Raw genomic sequence first — 15,898 nt, 5'->3', positions numbered from 1 at the left:
CACTGAGGCAAAACATTCTGAACGAGACCTACGGTTCAGAATTTTAAAACAAATACCTAGTCTAAGACGTGGGGGTGACAGGACCGCACTATTAAAGAGGAGAGAGCTTTACTGGATTTATACACTAGAAACATTAAAACCTCAGGGCTTAAATGTGGAATTTAAAGGGCTTCTGTCACCCCCCAAACACCAATTTTCAGTTTTTGACTTAATATATTTGCTAATGTTTACAGATTCTATATATACCCCTCTTATCTCAGGCTGTGCTGTAATTTCAAAATCTGACTTTAGTGATATGTAAATTTCTTCACCACCAAGACTTCTCTTCCGGGTGTAGGGCTGACGTCATCGGCGCAGGCGCACTGAGGGAGGAGCAGCCAAGCGAGCGTCCTTCTCTCAGAGCGCCTGCGCCGAATGACGACCAGTACGGTGCAGGATTTGAGCTGCAGGCAGGGCCAGCTGAAGGATGAGAGAGAGCGCATGCTGGCCCTGTCAATCAAGTGGAGGAGGGGGCGTTTTTTCAGACAGAGGATGCGGCGGCTACCAGCAAGTCCGCCCAACTTGCTGGTAGTGAAGAAATTTACATATCACTAAAGTCCGATTTTTACAGAAATTACACCACAGCCTGAGGTAAGAGGGGTATATATCGAATCTGTAAACATTAGCAAATATATTAAGTAAAAAACTGAAAATTGGTGTTTGGGGGGTGACAGAAGCCCTTTAAGGTCATTTAGATAATCTCTACCATTGATGTATGTGTTTTATTCTGTAACTCTAATATGTGGGAAACATGTGCCATCTTTATCATTTTTCTTTTTCTTTGTCGTTTATAGGACAGGATTGTCTGGTTTCACATCTGGAACAGTCATGCTGGGTGCTGAATGGAGGGACCATGCAGGCGATCCACGATTCTAATATAAAATATGTTTTTGTAAAGTGTTTGTTGGGAGGCCACATGAATTGAGACCACTTTTTATTCTTCGCACGCCATTGTCTCTGACTCCGTCACTCCTCTGCCCCCCTCCCTTTTTAGGGGCCGGGGACATGGAAATGACTGACTCATGACACTGCTATCCGTTAAACAAGTTATTATGAAGTAGTTACATGATTTATTATGCTCCGATCACGTTTGGACCTACGCTTCCCCTTGAATTGGGTGGGCACTCGGGATCACACAAAGGTGACACCTTGGTGCCTAGCCCTAATTGGTTTCAGGGACACCTTCAAGTAGTCTCTTGGGTGGTCCCTGTATACCCCTGGGGTGTTAGCATGGGTATAGTTATGCTGGAAGATCTGGAAAGGGTGTGCACGGTTGGCTATGGCTCTATAGCGCCCCCCTACAAGACGTTAAGACACAGGAACTGGTGATCACTCACGGGTTCACTGTGGTCCCGCCAGCTGTATCTACTGTGAAGTGCGGGACTGTGAAGTGCGGGGCTATGAGTTACTAAGTTCATTTTGGTTCATTTGTATATCTCTATATTGCTCGTACGGAGGACAAGGGGCGTGCCGGCCAGTATTGGCATGAGCATGCGCCCTGAACACAGTCGAGCGAGCGGCCATCTTTGATGTGGTTCCCATACCCTTTGACATACTCTCGTGTCTCGCGAGAGCACGAACAGTGGCGCATGCGCAAGCCGCTTTTCCGGACACCAAGCTGGTTCCAACATGCCATCATGACCAAGCGTGACGATTCCACATGTTAAGGTTCTAATCAAGTTTTAATTGATATTCACTGAGCACGGTTTTATATATTTATTGATAATCATGTATATGTATTAACACTACTACCAATTTTGACACTATATATGCATTATGTATTTTATGATTGAAGAATCATGACATCACTATGTTTTGACAGATTAATTATGTTTTTAAAGTCACCTTGATATTTATATAGCACTTTATTCATTAATTTTGGATTTCTATTAGGTAAATTGCTTGGACTATTTATGCATGACACCGTGCACATGTTATTCAGCTGGACAAAGGCTCCATTGAGAGAGCTGAAACGTTGCTGTCAGATGGGACAGTTGGATGCTAATGTCTGTAAAGTGCTGCGGAATATAGTAGCGCTATATAAGTGCATAAAATAAATAAATGGGTTAATAAACCATCCACTTTTTTTCATCACAATTTGGAGTGCTGCCGTCCTTCAACATATATATATTTTTATTCATTTTTAGCTACTGTGATTTTTTTTATACTGTAGTAAATTTCTAAAACACAGTTTCTGCGCATACACACACACGGTGTTCCTACAACCCCTGAGCGCTGATCAGAAATGGACGGTACTGATCACATCTGTGCTCAGATTCCCATGCAGGATTTTTGTGTGTGTGTGTGTAGCAAACACTACTTTATGTTTTGTTACTAAATGTTTATATTGTAACGGATCCATTGCTAATGGATGCTGATGGAGCAGTGGTAATGTGCAACCACTGTGCCAAGTAACCTGGTTTGACTTTGGGCCAAACCCTAAAGACATTACTCTGCTGCTCCCCGGTCTTCACCCTTTAACCCCTATACAGGAATCTGGTCTTTGCTGCAGGACAGAAACCAGACCACTACCTCCTGGGATGGTCCTGTTGTACTTGGCAGCTGGACCTTGTACTAAGAGCATTAGAACCCACCACAGAAGTAGAAAATGTACCAAAAAACAAGCACAGTTTGAACAGGAACCAAGACTGGAATACAGACAAACTATGGTAGGAACTAAGACAGGATCATGGCAGACATGACAACCGACACAAAACAGAACAGCAGGCTGACAAAGCCTGGACAGGCAAATAGAAGAAGCTCAAAAGCTGTTGCTCAGCCAAGGGACGGTCACACAGACAGAAATATAGGTTTGAGCGGGTCAGCCCTATCACACACAGGTGAACAAAAACAGAAAGAGGAATTAACCTCTACATGTAACACAAGACACCCAGCAAGCAACAGCAATTAACCGCTGCCTTGCTGCACAGAACAGAGATACATACAATGACCCAATTCACACACAGTGGGTGAGATTTATCAAAACTGGTACAAAGGGAAACCGGCTTAGTTGGCCATATCAACCAATCAGATTACACCTTTCATTATTCAGAACTCCATTGGAAAATGAAAGGATCGAGCTGGTTGGTTGCTATGGGCAACCATGGTCTTTACGGCCAGTATGCACAGGACAGCGGCAGATGTGCACTGCTACACTGGTACATGGTCCTAGATATACACACGTGTCCGACAACCAGCCCACATGGCTTACAGGGACCAACAGAACAGACAAACAAAGGAGGCAATTCACATACAGCCACAGCAGACCGCAGCCAGCATGCATGATACTAGCAACATAGACTGCCGCACCGACACACAACGCTAATCATAACGGGGCATTGACCCTAAAAACTATATCTTTATTCAAATGCTTTTAAAATACCTAAATGTAAAGAACCATACACAAAAACAAAAAAGTGGTCACAATGTCGATCCACTAGGTACTTTCAATATAAAAGGGTAATGAGGGTAGTAAATATGTGAGGGAAGCTATAGGGAGGGACGTCTTTCCCCTATTAAACCCTATATATTCCTCAGCCCAGAGATGTCTCCTAATGGTGAGGACACTGTGTCCTCGTACCTATCCTGAAAGACCCTATTAAACCATGATGAATGCCAAATCCCTTTTCCACCCCGACACATTTCCCTCGATCTGGGTTCCTCAGGTGGTTAATATAGGAAAAGACTGGTCAACGACCAAGAATGGGGTGATCAAAAAAAGATAATGAAACGATAGGTGTACAAATGAGGAGAACAGATCCGCAGATAGTATGTTACGGCCCATGCAGCATAGATACATATAAGTAACCCATGTGGGTAATCAGATTAGTGCCCCTGTGCGATGGCAGGGCGATTCCTAGAAAAAGATAAAGAGGATAACTGGCAGTCCTATAACTAACAGAACAATTATACGTTTTCAAATAAATTACTCACATGGGCAGCCCACTGCGGCTAACACTCCTCGGCTGGTACATGATGGTGCAGCAGTAATTGACAGTCCGTCCTGAGTTTAAGTATTGGTGTGGAGCGGGACTTCCTCCCGCCGGAGCAGTCAGTTCCGGCGCGGTGGAACACATAACTGGAACGCATCCGCACCTTGCCTCCAACCACCTACTTCCAATGCGGTGGATCGCACAGAAGAAACCGTGCGTTCCACCGCGGACTTGGACAGGGAGAGACAGTAGGTATGTCTAAACTGTCATACTCCAAACTATTTCCATACTCCTGCCCCTAATACATACCAAGGGCGCCAAACTAATATCAGACTTGACCAGTAGGCAGCTGTTTGATATAAAATCAGTCTGGCAATTAATCCCAAGGAATCAAATCAAAATACGCTGCAGTTATGCATAAGCGATTGATGTCAGTTTTTCTCCTAAATTGTATTAAAAATGTACTACAAACCAATGCACCTGTGAATAAACATTAACACACACTTTACACATGTTGAATCACACATAAAAATAAAAATGGCCCCGTCACCCCAAAGAATGTATTCAGCTGAGGAGGCACATACCATCGTTGCCTCCGATAGTGATATGGCCAGCAAAGGAAAAGAAGATGCCACATTCCTCTAATCCACTTTCTCATCATCTAGTCATGAGGGACCCTCAAGAAGGCGCCCAGGAGAACAGCTGAGACAGCCCTGCAAAGTGATCCCATATGGACTCCACCCCCTGATGATTATGCTCAGGTTCTGGAGTTTGAAGGCAGCCTAGGAATCAAGGTTGACACGGGGGTGTAACAATTTTTTTGTTTTCAAAAAAATAATTTAGATTTCTGAAGATTTTATACATTTTATGGTTGCCCAAACTAATTTATATGTCCAGCATCCATCATTATCATTTGCTTGAACCTTGAGTTGGAAGTAAATGCAATAAAGAAGATGACATTTTAGGGGCTTGTGCTGCATATGAGCTTTGTTAAGAAAACAGAAATTAAACAGTATTTGAATGCAGACGTTTTGTACCACACTCCACATGGCTCAGGCACAATTTGAAAGAATTCTAAAGTTTTTACATTATAATTATAATGCACAATGCTTGCCCCAAATGCTTGACAGTCTATTTTAACCCCTTGGATACCGGAGGTTTTTTCGTTTTAATTTTTCACCCCTATCTTCTTGGAGCCATAACTTTATTTTTCCGTTCACATATCCATATGTGCCATTCCTCCACTGTTAAGTTTTTTTTTTCTCTACAGCGTTACCTTTGCGGCAAAACTGACCTGTGCCCTTTATTCTCTGGGTCAGTACAATTAGAATGATACCCAATATGTATAGGTTTTATGTCTATAAATAGTGTAAAAATAGTTATATCTACTGAGCTGTGTGGGGCTCATTTTTTGCAGGACAATCTGTAGTTTTTATTGATACCATTTTGGTGTGTGCATGACTTTTTGATCACATTTTAATACATTTTTATGGGTAAGAGAAGAGAATCTGGCATTTTGACCTTTTTTCCCCGTCACGCCATATTGGAAAAATATTTTTATATTTTAATTTTTAATAGTACAGACGTTTTCAGATGCGGCAATGCCCATGATGTTTATATTTTTTATTTTATGTATTTAATTTTTTTTATATTTAACTTTAAAAAACTTTTTTACTCGTTTTGTATCTTGCATTTGAGGCTACAAGACTCACAATTTTTTTTTTTTATTCTGTACCATCATGTTTCTTATAGATCCATGATGAGAGTAGAATTGTTAATTTCTTATGTTGGCAAAAAGAGGAATTGCAGCTCCAATACCCTGGGTCTCTTCAGAGAGACCATGCATATTGAAACCAATTCCTGTCAGCCTCACTGGCTGCAGAGGATGCCAGTAAGAATCCTGGAAACACGCGCTTCGAGGATTTTGAGCTTTTAAATGCCGTGATCACTGCATCTGAAGGCTTTAACGACTGTGATCGGTCATTAGCTGCACGTGAGAGCGGGCGCCATGTTTACCGTTAGTTTTAGTGCCGTACATGTATGGAGCTGGTAGCAAAAAGGTTAAATTAGGCTAGTCCTCGAACACTTTAGCACCAAGTTTGCTGAGGTGTACACCCCCAAAATACACATCTGCATAGATGAGCCCCTTCTGCCAATATCTGCCCAGCAAGAGGGCAAGGTATGAAATTAAAATGTATAAGCTGTGCCAGAGTACCTCTAGCTACACCCATAGTTTCTGGATTGAATCCCCAGAATGCCAAGGAGTTAGTGGGAAAACAGTTTGGTACTTGCACCGACTGTTGGATCATGGTTACCACCTCTATGTGAATAACTATTACACAAGCATAAGGGCTCTTTCACACAAGCGTGCCTCTTACGGTAATCAAGCTCTGTGTGAGAGAGGGATCATGTGTTCTGCACTTAGGAAGCACACTGCATTACCATGTGCCTCTGCCTGACCTTTCTGTAAAAGGAATTATGACAAAGCTGTCAGTATGATTCTAAAAAGCTGGGTATGCACACTGTACAGTTGACACTATATGCGGTAATACTTATAGTTTATTTCGACCTGCAGGTTTGATAGGAACATTACTTTAATTTCAAGAAGTGGTGACTAAGGCCTTAATTTCTCAAATCAAGGAAGAGAAGGGTTTCACCATTTCTGGAAGTTATGGTGCTTGTGTAGCCCCAGGGAAACTTTTCCCTGGTGAAGTCCCTGCTGTGTTCCAAAAAGGGGATACAAAAAGGATATCATTTATCACTGTGAAACCAGCCCTGTGCATAAACAATTGCTTCAAAGTGTACAACTCATCTATGCATTGTTAATTGTATCCTTTATGCCCACTGCAGTTTGACCACTTTATTAGGGCTCATGCACACAAACGTATGCGTCCGCCTGGAGAAAAAAAAATTGTAATCTCCAGAGGCAACAAGGTTTTCTTTACTGTAAAAGCTGTAAATCTGTGGAATGGTCAATCTCAGAACATGATCACAGTAGGGACCGTGGAACATTTAAAAAAAAAAAGGCTTAGACGATTTATTTAGACGATTTAAAGTGCGCACGCAATTTCAGTCAGTTTTGACTGTGATTGCTTTGTTCAGTTTTTATTGTGTGGGTGCAATGCGTTTTGTACGCACGTGATAAGAAACTGAATATGGTACCCAGACCCGAACCCGGACTTCACTGAAGTTCGGGTTTGGTGTTCTGTAGATTTTATTATTTTCCCTTATAACATGGTTAGAAGGGAAAAATAATAATAGCATTCTTAATACAGAATGCTTACTAAAATGTGGCTTGAGGGGTTAAAAAATAAAAATAAAATTAACTCACCTCATCCTCTTGAATGGCATCTTCTTTCAGGACCTGCAAAAAAACCTTTGATGACGTAATCGCGCTCACCAAGTGGTGAGCGCGGTGACATCAGCGCAGGTACTGCTGAATGAAGATAGAAGATTACGTCATCAAAAGGTCCTTTTGCAGGTCCTGAAAGAAGAAAGAAGACAATGCCAGCTGCACAAACAAGAGGATGAGGGGAGTTAATTTTTTTTTTTTAGTTTTTAACCCCTCAAGCCACATTTTAGTAAGCATTCTGTATTAAGAATGCTATTATTTTCCCTTATAACCATGTTATAAGGGAAAATAATACAGTGATTAGACTTTAATGGGGTTGCTCATCCCCATCATCTCCTAGCAACCATGCGTGAAAATCGCACCGCATCTGCACTTGCTTGCGGATGTCTGCGATTTTCACGCAGACCCATTCATTTCTATGGGGCCTGCATTGCATGAAAAACACAGAATATAGAGCATGCTGCGATTTTCACGCAACGTACAAGTGATGCGTGAAAATCACCGCTCATCTGAACAGCCCCATTGAAGTGAATGGGTCCGGATTCAGTGAGGGTGCAATGCGTTCACCTCACGCATTGCACCCACGCAAAATTCTCACCCGTGTGAAAAAAGGTATAATGATGGCTTGGATGCAAGTCTTATTTTTTTAAATCTTACTAGGTAATTCTCGGATTATACCCTACCTGTCCCAAAGTAAGTGGCACAGCATCTTGTGTGTGGGTACGGCCAATTTTAATAATGTTTGCAAATTCTTTCGATTTTTTTTCTAAAGAATCATGAAGCTTTTTCAGTCCAGGTAACAGAACTTCATTAACTTCTTTGGCAGCAGCAATATGCATTGCTGTGGGAAAAGTATCATTGGAACTCTGCAAAAAGCAAAGAATAGAAATATCAGAAAGAAAAGCATTGCCTCTAAATTGCAGAATATCTGAACACAAGCTGATGTGCACTCAGAGGTGTATCACATTAATAGAAGATACCGTTCAGTTAAAGGGGTTTTGTCACTTCAGCAAATAGCATTTATTATGTAGAGAAAGTTAATACAAGCCACTAACTAATGTATTGTTATTGTCCATATTGCTTCCTTTGCTGGCTCGATAAATTTTTCCATCAAATTATACAATTTTACATGGTTACGACTAGAGGAGCGGATTTCAGGTTATGAAATGTATTCACTGGTAAAAGGTGAATTGCATTATGGATTCCGTTACCACGGACCATAATGCAATTCTATGACGAAATGCATAATGTAATGACTTTAGAGGCATTCCGTTATTCATTTTGTCATAATAAAAGCCTATGGGCTGCAAAACTGATCAATTTATCAATTTTGCAACCCATAGACTTCTATTATGACGGAATGAATAACGGAATGCCTCTAAAGGCATTCAGTCATAGAATTGCATTATTGTCCGTGGTAACGGAACCAATAACGCAATTCAGCTTATACCAGTAAAGTAAATTTGCTCATCTTTAGTTACGACCACACTACAATCCAGCAGCGGTGGATGTGCTTGCACACTATAAAAAAAAAAACACTAGCCAATGTGAGCTCCCACGGTCCTGGCCACCAGAGAGGCTGGCACTTTTTCCTATAGTATGCAAGCACGACCACCACTGATTGATTGCTGTGTGGTCGTAACCATGGAAATGAGCAGTGTATAATTTGATGGAAAAATAAATCCAGCCAGCAAAGGAGGCAATATGGACAATCACAATACATTAGTAAGTGGCTTGTATTAACTTTCTCTACATGATAAATGCAACTTAGGCTACTTTCACACTAGTGTTTTCAATTCTGCCATTGAGACCCGTCATAGGATCTCAATAGCGGAAGAAAACGTTTCAGTTTTGTCCCCATTCATTGTCAATGGGGACAAACTGAACAAAACGGAGAGCACCAAAATGCATTCTGTTCCGTTTGGTTGTGTCCCCATCGCGGACAGAAGAACACGTTTTTCTGAAGCGTTTTTCCGTCCTGACACACAATGTAAGTCAATGAGGACGGATCCGTTTTGTTTGACAATAGAAAATGGATCCGTCCCCCATTGACTTTCAATGGTGTTCATGACTGATCCGTAATGGCTATAAAAGACATAATACAACTGGATCCGTTCATGACAGATGCATGTGGTTGTATTATTGTAACGAAAGCGTTTTTGTGGATCCATTACAGATCCGCAAAAAACCCTGGTGTGAAAGTAGCCTAACTGAAGTGACAAAACCTCTTTAAGGTATTAATGACTGAAAGGCTGTTGCAAAACAAGACATGTTAAAGAAACACTGAAAGTTCCCATTACAACAGCGGTGAAAGATTATTTCCTGTCAACTTAAATCAGAATTACAGCTATATTTATTCATACATCTGCAGTACATGTGCATACAATATACAATACAAAAATGAGTCATTATTCTACGTTAAAGGGGTTATCCAATTTCACAAACCAGGCCCCTCACAGGTAATATAATTACCCCGCTCCGGGTCCCCGCACGGCTGCTTCTCCCTGTACACGGATTAAAACATCCGGTGTCGGGGTGGGGGCAGCTGCTCCCCCCCCCCCGAATGTTTTCATCTGTGTATACGGAGAAGCAACAGCGGCGGCGGTGCGGGGACCAGGAGCCGTGCAGGGAGTGGGGTAAGTATATTACCTGTGAGGGGCACATAGAAACGAGTAATGTATAATGTGATGGAAAAATGAATCCAGCCAGCAAAGGAGGCAATATGGACAATCACAACACATTAGTAAATGCCTGGTATTGACTTTCTCTACATGATAAATGCCACTTGCTCAAGTGAGATAACCCCTTCAAGGTACAAAGTTTTAAAGTGTACCAAGATTTACAAAATAAAAATAAAAATAAATTAATTTTAAAAAAACACTGTACTTGCCTGGCTTTTATTAACGTGATCATTAGGGTGCACAGGGTCTTTGCTTCCAAGCTTTCCACCCATCATCTCAATGGCTCGGTTACTAATTACTTCATTAACATTCATGTTGCTCTGTGTTCCAGAGCCAGTTTGCCACACAGCTAAAGGGAAATGATCATCAAGCTTACCAGCAGCAACCTAATGTGGGAACAAATGAGCAAGAAAAGTTCATCTAAAAGATTATTAAAGGGGTCTTCCGAGATCTATTTTTTCTGAAGACCTATCCTCTGGATAGGTCATCAGTATCTGATTGGTGGGGGTCTGACACCCAGGACCCCCGCCAATCAGCTGTTTGAGAAGGACTCACAGGAGCGCAGCGGCCTTCTCTCTGCTTTTCCTAGGCCAGTGACTACACATTCATCAATGACGTGGCCTAGGAACAGATCAGCCTCATACAATTCAATTAGGCTGAGCTGCAATACCAAGCACAACCGCTATACAATGTCTGGCACGGTGCTTGGTAAGCTGCAGGAAGGCGTGCTGCTGCCGCCTTCTCAAAACAGCCGATTGGCAGGAGTCCTGGGCTTCGGATCCCCACTGATCAGATACTGATGACCTATCCGGTGTTAGGACATTTCTGAACACTCTTGCAGAGTTGGAGGCTGCAAGGAGCTCATTGTCAGAGGCACCTAGGTCCCCCATTCATTTCTTTACCAGTCCTGCCTCTCCTATAGCAGCACTCAATGAGCGTAGTGCAGCTTCCAGTTCTGGTCTTAGCAATCACATCATACCAGACTCCAGGCAATTGCAGACCCAGAGGTCTTGTATGGTGGGCACAAAGTGCAAAGTAAAAAAAAAAATACACTGCTCAAAAAAATAAAGGGAACACTTAAACAACACAATGTAACTCCAAGTCAATCACACTTCTGTGAAATCAAACTGTGCACTTAGGAAGCAACACTGAGTGACAATCAATTTCACATGCTGTTGTGCAAATGGGATAGACAACAGGTGGAAATTATAGGCAATTAGCAAGACACCCCCACCACTTCTCAGTTCCTATGTTTCCTGGCTGATGTTTTGGTCACTTTTGAATGCTGCCGGTGCTTTTACTCTAGTGGTAGCATGAGACGGAGTCTACAACCCACACAAGTGGCTCAGGTAGTGCAGCTTATCCAGGATGGCACATCAATGCGAGCTGTGGCAAGAAGGTTTGCTGTGTCTGTCAGCGTAGTGTCCAGAGCATGGAGGCGCTACCAGGAGACAGGCCAGTACATCAGGAGACGTGGAGGAGGCCGTAGGAGGGCAACAACCCAGCAGCAGGACCGCTACCTCCGCCTTTGTGCAAGGAGGAACAGGAGGAGCACTGCCAGAGCCCTGCAAAATGACCTCCAGCAGGCCACAAATGTGCATGTGTCTGCTCAAACGGTCAGAAACAGACTCCATGAGGGTGATATGAGGGCCCGACGTCCACAGGTGGGGGTTGTGCTTACAGCCCAACACCGTGCAGGACGTTTGGCATTTGCCAGAAAACACCAAGATTGGCAAATTCGCCACTGGCGCCCTGTGCTCTTCACAGATGAATGCAGGTTCACACTGAGCACATGTGACAGACGTGACAGAGTCTGGAGACGCCGTGGAGAACGTTCTGCTGCCTGCAACATCCTCCAGCATGACCGGTTTGTCATTAGGTCAGTAATGGTGTGGGGTGGCATTTCTTTGGAGGGCCGCACAGCCCTCCATGTGCTCGCCAGAGGTAGCCTGACTGCCATTAGGTACCGAGATGAGATCCTCAGACCCCTTGTGAGACCATATGCTGGTGCGGTTGGCCCTGGGTTCCTCCTAATGCAAGACAATGCTAGACCTCATGTGGCTGGAGTGTGTCAGCAGTTCCTGCAAGACGAAGGCATTGATGCTATGGACTGGCCCGCCCATTCCCCAGACCTGAATCCAATTGAGCACATCTGGGACATCACGTCTCGCTCTATCCACCAACGTCACGTTGCACCACAGAGTGTCCAGGAGTTGGCAGATGCTTTAGTCCAGGTCTGGGAGGAGATCCCTCAGGAGACCGTCCGCCACCTCATGAGGAGCATGCACAGGCGTTGTAGGGAGGTCATACAGGCACGTGGAGGCCACACACACTACTGAGCCTCATTTTGACTTGTTTTAAGGACATTACATCAAAGTTGGATCAGCCTGTAGTGTGTTTTTCCACTTTAATTTTGAGGGTGACTCCAAATCCAGACCTCCATGGGTTAAAAAATTAGATTTCCATTATTTTTTTTTGCGTGATTTTGTTGTCAGCACATTCAACTATGTAAAGAACAAAGTATTTCAGAAGAATATTTAATTAATTCAGATCTAGGATGTGTTATTTTTGTGTTCCCTTTATTTTGAGCAGTGTATATATTATTTTTAAAAAGGTAAAGCAAAAGTAGATAAATAAAAGCTCAGTAGGGAGGGGGCAGAGAGATTTGTACATCGGTTAAGCCCGGTTAGAGTATAAGGAGTGTGGTCTTTATATACAGTATGTCTTATCTCCAGCAGGGAAGATGCCGCTGTGACGCCATCTGGGCTTATTGGACACTGTCACAGCAATGTGAAGGAAAGTCTCAGTAAACACCCCCCATGGCAAAGCACAGCCATTTTCCTATAGGAAGTCAATCTCGGTAACAGCAGGTCATTCTTTGGAGCAGACATATTTAAAGTGTATCTCAAACTTTTCAAATACTGTATTAAAACTTATTGTAAATACCAGAATTTTTTTTTTTCTAATATACTTAATTTTTTTTACATTTTCCCAGCAAAATAGGCACCTATATTTCTGGTGTGTACAGTACTTTAGAATCCATAGTCCCATACAGCGCTGTGTATGGGAGTACGGACTCCCCTGCAGCCCCATCAAGTGATGTACAGACCAGAGCATCAATTCATCTGCCTGTACCAGCGGTGCTTTCCTAAAGTCTGGCATAAATGGGCTATGTAAGGCCCCTTTCACATGGGCGAGTATTCCGCGCGGGTGCAATGCGTGAGGTGAACGCATTGCACCCGCACTGAAACCTGACCCATTCATTTCTATGGGGCTGTGCACACGAGCGGTGATTTTCATGCATCACTTGTGCGTTGCGTGAAAATCGCAGCAAGCTCTATTTTGTGCGTTTTTAGCGCAACGCAGGCCCCATAGAAGTGAATGGGGTTGCGTGAAAATCGCAAGCATCCGCAGGCAAGTGCGGATGCTGTGCGATTTTCACGCACGGTTGCTAGGAGACGATCAGGATGGGGACCCGATCTTTATTCTTTTCCATATAACATGGTTATAAGGGAAAATAATAGCATTCTGAATACAAAATGCATAGTACAATAGGGCTGGAGGGGTTAAAAAAAATAATAATAATTTAACTCACCTTAATCCACTTGCTCGCGCAGCCCGGCTTATCTTCTGTCTTCTTTTTTGCTGTGTGCAGGTAAAGGACCTGTGGTGACGTCACTCCGGTCATCACATGATCTTTTACCATGGTGATGACCGGAGTGACGTCACCACAGGTCCTTTTCCTGCACACAGCAAAGAAGAAGACAGAAGATAAGCCGGGCTGCGCGATCAAGTGGATTAAGGAGAGTTAAATTATTTTATTTATTTTTTTAACCCCTCCAGCGATGTTTTACTATGCATTCTGTATTCAGAATGCTATTATTTTCCCTTAAAAACCATGTTATAAGGGAAAATAATACAATCTACAGAACACCGATCCCAAGCCCGAACTTCTGTGAAGAAGTTCGGGTTTGGGTACCAAACATGCCGATTTTTCTCACGCGCGTGCAAAACGCATTACAATGTTTTGCACTCATGAGGAAAAATCGTGCATGTTCCCGCAACGCCCGTGTGAAAGAGGCCTAAGGATTCAGCAAAGTGGAGTAGTAACGTTGTGTGTGAGCTCGAGCGCCACTCGATTGGCTGTTAATAGCCGATGCAGCTATTAGAGACATTGCTCCTCTACATTTCATACAGGTTGGCTCTACCCATGATGGAAAGTGCCAGTTTACCAATTCACATGCTTACCTCATCAGCCGCCTTGATAATATACGCAGCGATTTTGGGGTCAAGGCCGTAATCCTTATTAACTTCTGCTGCTGCTTTTTTTAAGATTCCAAATGCTCTGATAACTTGCAACTAAAATGGAAAAAAGGAGAGTAAAAGCTAAAGAAGCACACTGGATGTGAATTTTGAGTAATGAGCAGTGTTACAATTCGGTGAATGCACTTGTTGCTGTTGGGATGCTAAGCAGCAAACACAGCAATTGCAGAAATTATTCATATTAGTAATAATATGTAGGGCTGTGCGGTCATGGCACAAAAAGAATCATAATTATTTTAACTTTATAAATGAATATCGATTATAAATCGTGATTATTTTTTTCTTGCTAAGTTAACTATAAAACATGCCCAAGATACAAAACTGAGTTCATCTTCAGACATGATGGCAGGGCCGGTTATAGTTTCATGTGGGCCCCCTTGTGGCATTCGGTCAAATGTCACTACGGCACCTGAGAGTGTTAAAAAACGGAAGCGTGGGCTTCCTGCTCAGACGCACCTTCCCCCAGCGGAGATCAGGGAAAGCACCCTGTTCAAAAAATGAGCCGGGTGCTCATTGTTCGTTTATCCCAGTTCAGGCCACTAGGCGGCAGCACTAAACTGTTATATAGTGATTTCTATAGAGAATAATGGAGCAATTTCCATTATTCTGTATAAGTTGCAATCTGATGAAAAGTACCATATTTTTCGCCCTATAAGATGCACCTACGTTTTTGAGGAGGAAAATAAGAAGAAATTATTTTTTTAACCAAAAGGTGTTCTTTTGGTGGGTTTGAACTAATGCCATTCTGTGCATGACACTATTATGGGTGATCTGTGGATGATGCACTGTTATAGGCTGGGGGATTTGTGGATGGCACTGTTATGGGGGGGATTTGTGGATGGCACTGTTATGGGGGGGATCTGTGGACGGCATTATGATGGTGGGGGGGATCTGTGGATGGCATTATGATGGTGGGGGGAAATCTGTGGATGGCATTATGATGGTGGGGGGGGGGATCTGTGGATGGCATTATGATGGTGGGGGGGGATCTGTGGATGGCATTATGATGGTGGGGGGGGGGGTCTGTGGATGGCATTATGATGGTGGGGGGGGGGGATCTGTGGATGGCATTATGATGGTGGGGGGGGGGGGATCTGTGGATGGCATTATGATGGTGGGGGGGGGGATCTGTGGATGGCATTATGATGGTGGGGGGGGGATCTGTGGATGGCATTATGATGGTGGAGGGGATCTGTGGATGGCATTATGATGGTGGGGGGGATCTGTGGATGGCATTATGATGGTGGAGGGGGATCTGTGGATGGCATTATGATGGTGGAGGGGGATCTGTGGATGGCATTATGATGGTGGGGGGGATCTGTGGATGGCATTATGATGGTGGGGGGGATCTGTGGATGGCATTATGATGGTGGGGGGGGGGGATCTGTGGATGGCATTATGATGGTGGGGGATCTGTGGATGGCATTATGATGGTGGGGGGATCTGTGGATGGCATTATGATGGTGGGGTGGGATCTGTGGATGGCATTATGATGGTGGGGGGGGGGGATCTGTGGATGGCATTATGATGGTGGGGGGGGGGGATCTGTGGATGGCATTATGATGGTGGGG

General features: G+C 43.5%; 1 protein-coding gene across 1 annotated transcript in view; it reads right to left on the bottom strand.

Moving 5' to 3' along the window:
• The window catches only part of FH (fumarate hydratase), a 100,428-nt gene that overhangs the window by 41,901 nt on the left and 42,629 nt on the right, over positions 1 to 15,898 (bottom strand). Inside the window, exons 3-5 of the mRNA XM_040429410.1 lie at positions 14,253 to 14,363; positions 10,214 to 10,390; positions 8,007 to 8,189 (exon numbers count right to left, since the gene is read on the bottom strand). Of these exons, the coding sequence (XP_040285344.1) occupies positions 8,007 to 8,189; positions 10,214 to 10,390; positions 14,253 to 14,363 (471 nt within the window). The remainder of the gene's footprint in view (positions 1 to 8,006; positions 8,190 to 10,213; positions 10,391 to 14,252; positions 14,364 to 15,898) is intronic.

The sequence above is a fragment of the Bufo bufo genome, chromosome 4, assembly GCF_905171765.1.
Source record: "Bufo bufo chromosome 4, aBufBuf1.1, whole genome shotgun sequence".
In the NCBI taxonomy this organism is placed as follows: domain Eukaryota; kingdom Metazoa; phylum Chordata; class Amphibia; order Anura; family Bufonidae; genus Bufo; species Bufo bufo.
This window is presented reverse-complemented; position numbering and strand designations above follow the sequence as displayed.